We start from the raw sequence: 12,383 nt of genomic DNA on the forward strand, positions 1-12,383 counted from the left end.
TATAGTCTCTTTGTAAATAAAATTACAGTGAAGTAAGCAATCAAAAAAAGGCAGAATTTTGTATTCCCTCAATGCAAAGTTCTGCTTGTGTTTACATGGTTAAAGTGAGAGGCAAGCCTTGCTGTGGATTAATCAATGGTCTCTCCTCACTGTGCATGAGATGCAAATCGAGCCCCTAAACTGCAGTGAATAAAAGCAAACTCAGTGTTTCAAGATACAAACTGTGGAAATAGCAAGGCCTTAAGGTAATTGATCTTAATTAGTCTCAAAATTGGTCTACTGACTCATACTGATGTCATGTGAAACTGTACCTTTAACTTTTTCATTTTTAAAATGTTATAAAATGTTGTAGCCCGAGGAAAAGTACACACTCAGGACAACAACTACTTTTTTGGGTTTTAATTCCTTTATCTGTTTTAAATGTTTAAGTGCCAAAAGAGAGTCTTAAAACAAAACAAACGACTTTACAAAGAGGACCTGCTGTTACAATCTCCGTTTAACCTTCGATCCACACACTTGAGTCTTGACCAATCGCGTATGCAGTATAAAAATACAAAGAAAATCGCACAGAACTAATACAGTACTAATACGGTAGTGGCAATTCTGAAGAAACATAATACAAACAACATTAGAATCCCCCCAACCCTGTATCTTATACACAGCAGCGAAAAATGTAAGCGAATACATCTCATCTAAGATGTCTACTACTTTTTAGTACACACGTGCTGAACCCCCGAACGGAGACTAAACATTCATGTTACACGGTTACATGCACGATCAGTCATGATACAATAAAGTTAGACAAAAGGTACACTTTGGCACAACTTTTACAAGATATTGCCCAATAGTTAAATTACAGGAAGACTAATCTTGGCCAGTGAGGAACTTTGCAAGCCACACTATCCAATGTCGAGTTCTTTACTCATGAAAATCTAAAGCGTCCACATGTAAAACATGTCAAATTACCAATATTCTCAAGTTGCCAACAAGCATAAATGAATTCACGTGGATATTGTAAATTAATGCTCACCTTTCTTCACCAAGCCCAGCACCTCTGGGGGAACTTGATTCCAATGCCCCACCAGCTCCTGCAGCAGAAAATAAAAGGGTCTCTCCACTATCTCACGTGTGCGTAATGACGTCACCATCTCCACTTAAAGGCACAGTCAACTATTCTAGCATTACCCGGATGAATGCCTGAGTACACTTTTTAACGATAATGAATAGCATTCGATGGTCACCTGGTTACAGATAAAATGCATCCTTTGTGGCACTCAATAGCCACAAGTCATCTTGCTTCATTTGCCAAATCAGTGCTTTGACTAGGCCAGGCATTCAAAAGCCATAAGCTCCAACACAAATAAGGAATTATTTCAATCAGATGGCAAATCTGAATGACATCTCAATGTGTCCCAACACTTCTGTATCAAAGAGGAGAATACCATACAGGTGAAATTCCTTCTGCTTCCCCCACCTTCTTATTCTGACCTCTCCCCACTTCCTGTCCAATCCTGATGAATGGCCTTGGCCCAAAACATTGACTGTTTATTCATAGTTGCCAGCTGCCTGTGCCTGACAAGTTCCCTAGCCCCGATCATCTTATTTTCACTATGGATGCCCAGTCCCTATACACCTCCATCCCCCATCAGGAAGACCCCAAAGCTCTCCCGTTTCTTTCTAGGCACCAGACCCAACCAGTTCCCCTCCATCACCACTCCCCTGTCTGGTGGAACTTGTCTTCACTTTTAATTTCTCCTTCGGCTCCTCCCACTTCCTTCAAACAAAATGTGTAGCCACGGGCACTCGCATGGGTCCCAGCTATGCCAGCCTTTTTGTCAGCTATGTGCAACAGTCTATGTTCCAAGCCTACACTGGTATCACTCCCCAACCTTTCCTTCGTTACATCGACAACTACATTGGTGTTGCTTCCTGTACCCACGTGGAGCTTGTCAACTTCATCAACTTTGTCTTCAATTTCCACCCTGCCCTCAAATTCAACTGGTCCACTTCCAACACCTCCCTCCCCTATCTCGATCTATCTATGTCTGTAGACAGCTTATCTACTGATGTCTGTTATGAACCCACAGACTCTCACAGCTACCTGGACTATACTTCTTCCCACCCTGTTACTTGTGCAAATATCATCCCCTTCTTTCAATTCCTCCGTCTCCGTCTCTGAGGGAATATCACACAGTTAGAGGGACAGTACCGAGGGAATGTCACACTGTCCCACCTGCACCAGCTCTGCAGCCATATATTATTTGACTTATCCATCTATTGTGCACAGCTCAGGGAGTAATCCTGAGATTACAACCCAAAGGATCCTGTCCTTCAACTCCTTGTATTCAGTTCGCGGGAACTCATCTCTATTCCTCTGATATTGTTGGTGCCAATATGGTGCATAACCTCTTTCAATAATTAAAATCAGTAATACACCAAGAGACTGCAACTAGATCTATGTAGAGATATACTGATAGGAAGGCTGTTACCATGATGTAATGAGAATTTTAAACCCTTAGTGTTACCACCCAGAAAGCTATACAAGCCAGCAAGCATTGGATTGGTGGGATGGGATGCAATGCAAGTTAGGATATACACTTTCCATTGTTTTGGATCAACTCAGGTCTATGTTGGGTCAAAAGTGATAGGCTGGTCAGAACATTAGGATAATAAGCAATTGATCGAGATTTCAGTAGCAGATAATATGAACATTATTGTTTTGAGAGATATTAGAGAAACTTTAAAACAGATAACCTTGGTAGGGAATCTATGATCTAAAACTCAGACCAGAATGAAGTTACTCTGGCCGCTGCCTCGGAATAGGAGTGTCCCATTTCAAACCAGCAGTCCCACAGAAAAATGACCTCATCCTGTGAAGTTCCACTGGAAGGGTCAGTCAGCATGACCACTCCTGGTAAAAAAAAATGCATGAGTTGTCAACCTCCTATCAGTGTATCTCCACAATCCAACCGGTGAAAAAGAAACTAACCAGCATCCTGTGACTTATTTAAATACCCACATGTAGATTCCAACCATGGAAAACAAATATAATTAAAACAAAAATGAAGTGAATGTTTTTAGAGGAATGAGAGATAAATATAGAGAGGCAATTCCAGTATAGGACTTGGGCAGCTAAGTAAGCATTATGAACCGTGTAAATGTTAGGGTAAGAGGCCAGAATAAGGGGAAGACTGATATCTCATGAGGATGTAAGGAAAAAGTTAAATGTGATTCCTCCTTGGTATATGCTAAAATAAAATGGAAGTCTGTAAGACTGTTAGCTTGGGGTGTGATTGTTTTGAGAAAGTACAAGAGAATCAACCCACAGCAATGATTTGAGAAAGTTCAGGGACTATAAGATGGTGAAAAACATGTTTTTCATGGGAAAGTGAGGTAATTATGCATGACCAGGTACCAAATGCACAGAAAAGTACCAGTGTAAGGGGCTTTAAAGGGTATAAAGGGGCACCTCCTAGGTGCAGGGGAAGAGAGTTTTGTCCCAGGCTAGGTCACGGCTGGTGACAAGTGCTGAGATAGAGAACAGTATGTTGGGAGAGTCATGTCGAGTCAGAATTAGAAGGGGAGAGGGAGAGACTGCATGTAAGTCTGTTGGCATTTCGCAGGTCAGTTCATTTGCAGGACAATAAATATTATTTTGATTTCTGTACTACTACTTAACTGCTTTTGAGATTTGTTTTTCTTTCTGTATTGCATTTGTGCTAGTTCTAATAAAGTGTTTTCTTGTGGCCTTGAACACGTGTTGACTCCTTTTGTTTGCAAATCCCTGAGCTGAAATAAGGACAGAACATGTAGCACATTGTAAAATAATTATTGTTTACAAAGGATATAGAGTTGGAGGAGATTGCATAGCTAGAGAGCCATATTGTGTCTTGAAAACAAAAATGCTAAGTTGCTTAGATCCACTATTGTTATTTGGCAAGGATTGATGGAATGGGGCACAGAGAGCAGAATTCAGGATGACCTCATTCTAGATGTCTGCATGGGGTAGAAAACAGGTTGGCCAAGAGTACATCAAAACAGGAATAGGATTTGCGATAGGGAGCAAATTATGATGGTTTCAGTCTTCCCAGCATCTGGAAGAATTGCTACTAAATGACTGCATACAATCTGGCAATTTAGGAACCACAGTATTGTACGACAGTCTGACGCACATATATACAGCTATGGTGCCTAAAACCTTTGCACTGCACTACATTCATCAATGTGGAGTAGAGTGAGTTTGTAAATCTGGCAGGAGCAAAGGTTGCTGTGAATAGTGTCACGTACCCCGTGACTGGGTTACTGAACTAGCAGAAATGGAAAACACGTTGGAGTCTGGTATTACTGTAACTAATAGTGTTTATTAGTAAACTAAGCAATACAAATAAAATGCAAATAAATGAAACAGGTTAGCAATGATATATACAGAAGTGTGGAAATAGGAATCAAAAACAAAGCTCTTTCAAAGTCTAGGGGTAAATGAATAGTCTTACGATGATGCAGAGTTCAGTTCAGTTTAGGTCGAGGTAGTTCTGGTGTAACGTTGGAGAGAGAGAGTGAGAGGTGACGCAATTGCCAACGAACCTTCCGTTGTCTTCCTGCCCTGTTATGGACACCGACTGAGACCTCGTGCCAGGCACAACCGTTCTTCAGTGGTGGACTCGTCACCCAGGCAAGGGTGGACACACAAACAAGCCCCCACCGGTCGCACCTTCACACACTGTGAGCCTCTGATTGATTCCCCCGAATCGATCCTTCAAACCCTCACCTTCACGTGGGTGCAAAATGCTCTTTCAGTGTCCCATGGTGTGTCTGCTTGTGTCTTAGCAGACCTGCCTTTTATCATCACTTGCAGGGCATTGGCCGTCCATCACCTGGTCCCGCCTTGCTGTCTCAGCAAGAATCCTCACAAGCAGGCAAAGAAAGTGTCCTTGGAGCAAAGGTAAACAATCAGCTAAAGCATAATATTAAATCATGTCTCTCTCTCTCTCTCTCTCTCTCATCTGCAGCAGGATGCCTCCCTCCTCTTCTTCTCTCTCTCTCATAAGCAGCATAGTTCATGGGAGGGGTCAACTCTGGACCCCATCTCAGCTTGGTTTGCTCGTCACAATAGCCAGAGTGGAGCACCACGGGAGGGGTGTGGGACATGTGGCAAAGGAGCACCGGGGTGGAGGGTGGTGTAGGTACAGGCACACCCAGCCCTGAAATACCAGGCAAGGTCATTTGATTCCAAATAATTGGTTCACTGATCATTAAAAAGTGTCTCTCTGGTGATTCCCACTCCCTTCCTCTTTTCCCAACCATGATTCCCCTCTCCCTGCCCCTTCCCATTCTCAGTCTACGATAGAGACCCATATCAGAATCAGATTGATCATCACTCATTTGTCATAAAATTTGCTGGGTTCATTTGTGGCAGCAGTACAATGCCATACATAAAAATACTATAGTAGGGTGCAAAAGTTTTAAGCGCCCTAACTATATACGTATACATGCCCAAGACTTTTGCACAGTATTGTATGAAGAGATCAGAAAAGGTGATAAAGAGGTGCAGCTAGCTCTTTACATTTTGTAAATTAGCATCTTCATATCTACAGTTTGCACCTTCGATAAATCTATAAATATAATCAGCATTCAATAACCAAAATTCCTAAAGAAACTGGCTTGCCTAAGGATAAACTAAAAGTAAGCCAAAGAATACATTTCAGTGATGAGAATTTGAAATGCACTGTTAGAAATACTTTCTATCAACGCTCTCGCCAAATTATTCAATATTTAACTCTGGCATTCAAAATTGGCTATGTATGTGAAAGGAAAAGAACTTGGATAGCTATGAGAGGCCAGGAGAATGGGAACAGGCTGGAACTGAGTCAATGGGACAAGTAGCTTCTTTATGTAAATAAATAATTTAGGGAATCACAGTGAGTTGCTTTGTGTAGAACAAATCACTATGATTCCCTAAATTGTTTATTGTAATTTGATCTGTAATTTGTTCAGTTTGAAACATGGTTACCATGACTCCATGGGTCAGTTCACTTTGATAACTCACTTCCCTGTATGTGCTCAGTTCAGAATCATTATGTTGCCAAGTTTCACAAGGACTAGACTTACCTTTATCAAATTGTTAGTACCTTTGATCACATTCCTGGAGTGACAAATGTGTATGCAGAACGGCCAAGGCTGATATAGGAGGAAAACTGCCATAATTGTACAGCCCAAAAGCATACCATGATTCCTCTCTTTAAAACTGTAAATGTTGATATAGTGTTAAATTAATTCCCATCTGTAAAGAAACGGTTAACCATCACATGGCAGTTTGATTAGGTGTTAATCAAGGGTTTTCCTGTACCTTATCTCATAGATATTACAGAATGGGGTTCCATCCTTGTCGATTCTACGTTTCAGTCTTCCTTGTGTCGTGATAGTCTTGTCAACTGCATCTCCAAATAAAATTGAACATGGTGTCATTGAACAGATGGTTTATTTAATAAATTCGCTTCTTGCTCCTTACTACCACTCTTACACTCCCGTTCTGTGACTTCCTTGGCACAGGAGGGCTACTGGGATATGTAGTTTAGGAAAGATAGAAATTCGGCCAATCTGGAATTCTAGGAATTTACAAACTACAATTATTTAACCCGTAAACTACAGCTGATGTGGGACATAAGCACGCTGGAATTTCTCTGCACTACTTTAAGTCTTCTAATAAGGAATTCTATAGTATTTCGGGTTGTTTTACAGCACTCATGCAATGTAATTTGGGAGGATGAACTGCGGAGTGTTCAGGGTAACAGGGGAGATAGTGCGGGCAAACTGAAGCACAACGCCCATCAGCCCACAGCGGGCGGAGTGAGGTAAACCCACATTAGCCCCTCGCACCCCGTGAAACTCCGTACCGGCTCCTGCCGGGGCAATGCGCCACGCCACCGCTGCAGCGCCCTCTGGCCGCCGGAAGACTGAGGTGTGCCCAGCCGGAGGCGATCGGCTCCGGCCGGTGCAATGCGCCACGGCCACGGAGCCAGCGCCCTCTGGCCGCCGGAAGACTGAGGTGTGCCCAGCCGGAGGCGGAAGTGACGGCGCGCTATGTGACTGAGAGGTGACTGCCGTGCGCTGTGGCAGCGATGATGTCTGGCCCAGTTGGAGGGTCCAGTTGGATTTACATTCTACTGCTCGGCGCTTTCCGAGTCAGTATCGCCGCCGAGGTGTCAAAATGGAGTATACCTGTTACGGAGGTAGGGAGAACCCGCGAAAGATACGGGAGAGGAAGGAACAGACGCTTGGAGGAGAGGCTGGCAAAGTGGGAAGGGCTGTTGGCGGAGTAGCTGGGGAGTGTGGGCGGGTCTGTAGGGAAGGAGAGGTGAGCGTAGGGAGGCGTGGGGGGCAGCTGTGTGAAGGGAAGGTGGGCGGGTCTGTAGAGGAGGAGAGGTGAGCGCAGGGAGGCGCAGGGAGCAGCTGTGTGAAAGGGAGGGTGGGAGAGTGTTGAGGTGAGAGCTGGGAGGCGTGGGGGGCAGCTGTGTGAAGGGAAGGTGGGCGGGTCTGTAGAGGAGGAGAGGGGAGCGCAGGGAGGCGTAGGGGGCAGCTGTGTGAAAGGGAGGGTGGGAGAGTGTTGAGGTGAGAGCTGGGAGGTGTGGGGGGTTGCTGCGTAAAGAGGAGGTTGGGAGGGGTGCGTGTGTGTGGGGTGGGTGAGGGCTGGAGTGTGAGATTGAATTTTGATGCGAGATATTGGAGGAGAAAGGTAAGATGAGTGATGTAAAAAGGGAGTGGGAGAATCCGGAGAGGGGTGTTGAGGCGATTCTCAGGATGTGCTGAGAGTGTGGAGATAGAGAAAGATAAAGAATAAAGAGGAATTAGGAGGAAGATGCAAATAGAAAGTGAGAAAGGGTTGCAGTAGGTGGAGGTGGAAACATTGAAATCCCATTTCCAATTGGATTTTTGGTAAAGTTGGAATTCAGAGAGTCTTAGCTATCTTTTCTAAGTCACTGAAAGCTAGCATGCAGGTGTAGCAAGTGATTTGAAGGGTTAATGCTATGTTGGCTTGGAATACAAAAGGATTTCAGTATGGAAGTGAAAATGCCTCTGTAATTATATGTGTCCAGTTTGATGTATTGAAGTAGAAAGGATGCTAATGTGAATCCTTCAAATATGGTCAGACCAATGCCTTAGAAAGCAGCAGTGTTACATCTTTGCTTTTTATATGTCTACTCTTAAAATGAATACAACATTGCATTTGTCTTGACTCAACCTGAAAGTTAACCTTTTGGGAGTCCTGCACGAGGACTCCCAAGCCCCTCTGCACCTCTAATTTCTGAATTTGCTCCTGCTTAGAAAATAGTCTACTCTTTTATTCCTTCTACCAAGGTGCATGACCATATACTTCCTTACACAGTATTCCATCTGCGGCTTTTTTTTGTCCGTTCTCCCAAACTGTCTGAGTGCTTCTGTAGACTCCCTGCTTCCTCAGTACTCTCTGGCCCTCTGCTGATTTCTGTAACGTCCACAAATTTAGCTCAAAAGCCATCAATTCCTTCATTCAGATCATTAACATATAATGTGAAAAGAAGCAAACACAACCCCTACCCCTGAGGAACACTGCTAGTCAGTGCAGCCAATCAGAACAGGCCCCTTTATGTCCACTCTTTGCCTTCTGTCAGTCAGCCAATCTTCTGTCCATGCTAGTATCTTTCTGTAATACTGTGGGCTTTTATCTCAATTTGCAACCTCGTGTGGCATTTGTCAAAGGCCATTTGAAAGTCCAAGTAAATAACATCCTAAAAGACCATAAGATTATGAGATATAGGAGCAGAATTAGGCCGTTTGGCCCCTTGAGTTTGCTGCACCATTTCATCATGGCTGATCCATTTTCCCTCTCAGCCCCAGTCTCCTGCCTTCCCCCTGTATCCTTTCATGCTCTCACCAATCGAAAATCTATCAAACTCTGCCTGAGATATACATAAAGATTTGGCCTCTTACAGCTGCCTGTGGCAACAAATTCCACAGATTCACCATCCTCTGGCTGAAGAAATTCCTCCTCATCATTCTAAAAGGATGCCTGTCTATTCTGAGGCTGAATCCTCTGGTCTTATGACTCGCCCACCACAAGAAACATCTTCTCCACATCCACTTCATCAAGGCCTTTCACCATTCGATAGGATTCAATTAGGTCACCCCCCCCCCCCCCCCATTCCTCTGAGTTCCAGTGAGTACAGGTCCAGAGCCATCAAACACTCTTCATATGACAAGCCATTGAATCATTTTTGTGAACCTTCTTTGAACTCTCTCCAGTTTCAGCACATCCTTTGTAAGATAAGGGCCCCAAAACTGCTCACAATACTCAAGTGAGGCCTCACCAGTGCTTTATGAAGTCTCGACATTACATCCTTGCTTTTATATTCTAGCCCTCTTGAAATGAATGTTAACATTGCATTTGCCTTCCTCAACTGACTCAACTTGCAAGTTAACCTTTCGGGAATCCTGCACAAGGTCTCCCAAGTCCTTTTGCGCCTCACAGATTTGTATTTTCTCTCCATTTAGAAAATGCTCATGCCTTTCATTTCTTCTACCGAAGTGCATGACCATACACTTCCTGACACTGTATTTCATCTGCACCTTTGCTCATTCTCCAAGTTTAGTGTAGCCTCTCTACTTCCTCAAATCTAGCTGCGCTTCCACCTACAGTAACGACTGCAAACTTTGCAACAAAGCCATTAATTCCATCATCCAAATCATTGTCATATAACGTATAAAGAATCGGCCCCAATACAGACCCCTGTGGAACACCACTAGTCAGCAGCAGCCAACCAGAAAAGGCTCCCTTTTCCTCCTGCCAATCAGCCACTGTTTAATCTGTGCTAGAATTCTTCCTGTAATACTAGGGGCTCATAGCTTGTTAAGCAGCCTCTGACTCTCCTTTGTCTATCCTAATTGAAACTTCCTCAGAGAATTCCCCTGACACATAACAGATGGGTTGGTGGGCAATTCAATAATTAGGGTGGCATAGGAGCTAGCGTATCACTATAACAGCGCCAACAATCAACAATTGGGATGCAATTACCGCCACTGTCTGTAAGGAGTTCCCAGATTGTGTGGGTTTTCTGCAGGTGCTCTGATTTCCTCCCACGTTCCAAAGACATACAGATTGGGGTTATTTAGTGTTGGTGCATTAGACCCTTGTGGACTGCTCAAGCACTTGTTTGGACTGTGTTGGCCATTGATGCAAATGTTACATTTCACCATGTTTTGATGTACATGTGACAAATTGTATATCCAGTGGCCACTTTATTAGATGCTCTTGACAGTGCGCACAAGCTGTTGAAACTTGGATGCACTAAAGAGGATGGTCCATTGCATCACTCACAGCAGTTATGTTAAGTTAACATGTGAACTCTTAGAATACTTTGCTGCAGGAAAAACAGATCCAGCCTATCCATTTGTATCATTCAAACCCTCTGCGTAAACTAAGCACAGCAAAGTTATGAATCTTTTTTCAATCTCTCCAGTTAAATCCCATCTTACTTACCATGTTGTGCTCTGAACTACACACAATACTCCAAAGGCAGCTAACCAATGTGTCACATGATGTCCAAACTATGGCACCCCTCCACTGGCAGCTGCCTCCAGGCCCTTGCTATTTACTATGTGCATCCAAGTTAACATGTCAAATTCCACCTGCCCATTTCCCCAGCTCCTCTATATCCTGTTGTAACTGTAGACACATTCTTCACTGTTAACTCCACCAGTTTTTTAAAATCATCTTTAAACTTGCTAATTGTGCCATCTGTATGCTCATCCAAATCATTAATACTATGTGTGTGTGTGTGTATGTATATGTGTGTGTATTTTATTTTTTTTTTGCGAATTTTGCCAATTATGTTTTATTGTCTTAAACTATTCTTTTCTTTTTAAGACAAAGAATGAAGCCATTTAGCTCATCAGGTCAATTTCGTTCCCAGCAGTCCCTTACCCTTCTTATTTCTCTATAACCCTACAACTTGTACTCTGACTTAACAGTCATTTCCCCTCCTGCTGCTCATGTAAACTCAAGATAATATATTGTTGCCAGTTAACCTCTTATCCCTAGGATGTCGGAGAAAATGGGCACCCTGAGGATTCCCACGTGGTCGTGGGAAGGAAGTGTGAACTCCACAGATAGCACCTGAGGTCAGGATGAAATCCTGTTTCCTGGAGTTGTGAGATTCCCAACCTTTCTCATGCCATGGACCCCGGGTTGGGAACCCTGTGTTAGAGTTCACGTCCCATCCCTGGGTATCTTTCACTTCTATTATTTTTCTTCATAATTTAGGGCTTATTTGACTATATCTCTATAATTTAAAAAAAGTGCAAAGAATTCTCAGATGTACAGTGCAAAGCGGGGAGGTCCATTGCACCACTCCTAGTATTTATACCAAGCTGAACTTCTCTCATTAAAGGACGTGAGACAGCTGAAATATGTGGTTATTGTTTCCATGGATACTATCTGGTCTGCTCAGTACACCCAATATTTTGTTTTTATTTCTGATGTACCCTATCGTTGTTTAGAGACCAGTATGTATGTACTTAATTATAGGCCCGCCCTCCTGCATCTAAAACAGATGGTTGTTGGTCCAAGTATAGATCAAAACTCTTGACATGCAAATTTGGCTGATGCTCCAGTAAAGGACTGAAGGAGTGTAACATTATCAGAGATAACATCATTTGCATAAGACATTAAATAGCAGCACAGTCTTTTTGGATTTCATATAAAAGATCCGTTGGTCTTATTTAAAAGAAACGGGTCCTGGAGGTCCTGCTGGTCAGCTTTCAACTTAACTCCTTAATCCCTTTTCATTGGTAGCGATATGTACCACGACTTCTGGCTGCTCACCCACCCCCTCGAGAATGCTTGAACCCGCTCCGAGATATGCCTGATCCTGGTATCTGGGAGGCAAAGATACCTTCCAGGTGTCTCTTTCACATTCACAGAATCTCCTGTCTGCTTCTCTAGCTATGGAATTCCCCCCCCCCCCCAACTTCCCTTCTGAGCCTCAGTGCCAGAGACCTGGTCGCCGTGGCTTCCCCCGGTAGGTCGTTCCCCCGCCCTATAGTATCCAAAGTGGTGTACTTATTAATGGGGGGTACAGCCATGAGGGTGCTTTGCATTGGGTATCTCTTCCCTTTCCCTCTCCTGACAGTTACCCAGGTACCTGCCTCCAACAACTTAGGGGTAACTATCTCCCTGTAGTTCCTATCTTTCACTTCCTCGCGAAGGTCATTAAGCTGCAACTCCAGTCCTTAACATGGTCTCTAAAGAGTTCCTGAGGGCAAGATAATCGTGCTATTATATGCAGTACTGTGCAAAACTCTTAGGCACTTACTTTGTAGCTAGGGTGCCTTAGACATTTGTACAGGTA

The 12,383-nt window shown here is 43.6% G+C and overlaps 1 protein-coding gene across 2 annotated transcripts in view; it reads left to right on the forward strand.

The window, feature by feature from the left end:
* The first annotated feature begins 7,050 nt into the window (after positions 1-7,050).
* Positions 7,051-12,383, forward strand: part of LOC140725214 (transmembrane protein 87A-like) — a 66,036-nt gene continuing 60,703 nt past the window's right edge. For both annotated transcript variants that reach the window (XM_073040365.1, XM_073040366.1), the window contains exon 1: positions 7,051-7,229. In XM_073040365.1, coding sequence (XP_072896466.1) covers positions 7,119-7,229 — 111 coding nt within the window. In that variant the 5' untranslated portion in view covers positions 7,051-7,118. The remainder of the gene's footprint in view (positions 7,230-12,383) is intronic.

This window comes from Hemitrygon akajei, chromosome 3 (assembly GCF_048418815.1).
Source record: "Hemitrygon akajei chromosome 3, sHemAka1.3, whole genome shotgun sequence".
Classification (NCBI taxonomy): domain Eukaryota; kingdom Metazoa; phylum Chordata; class Chondrichthyes; order Myliobatiformes; family Dasyatidae; genus Hemitrygon; species Hemitrygon akajei.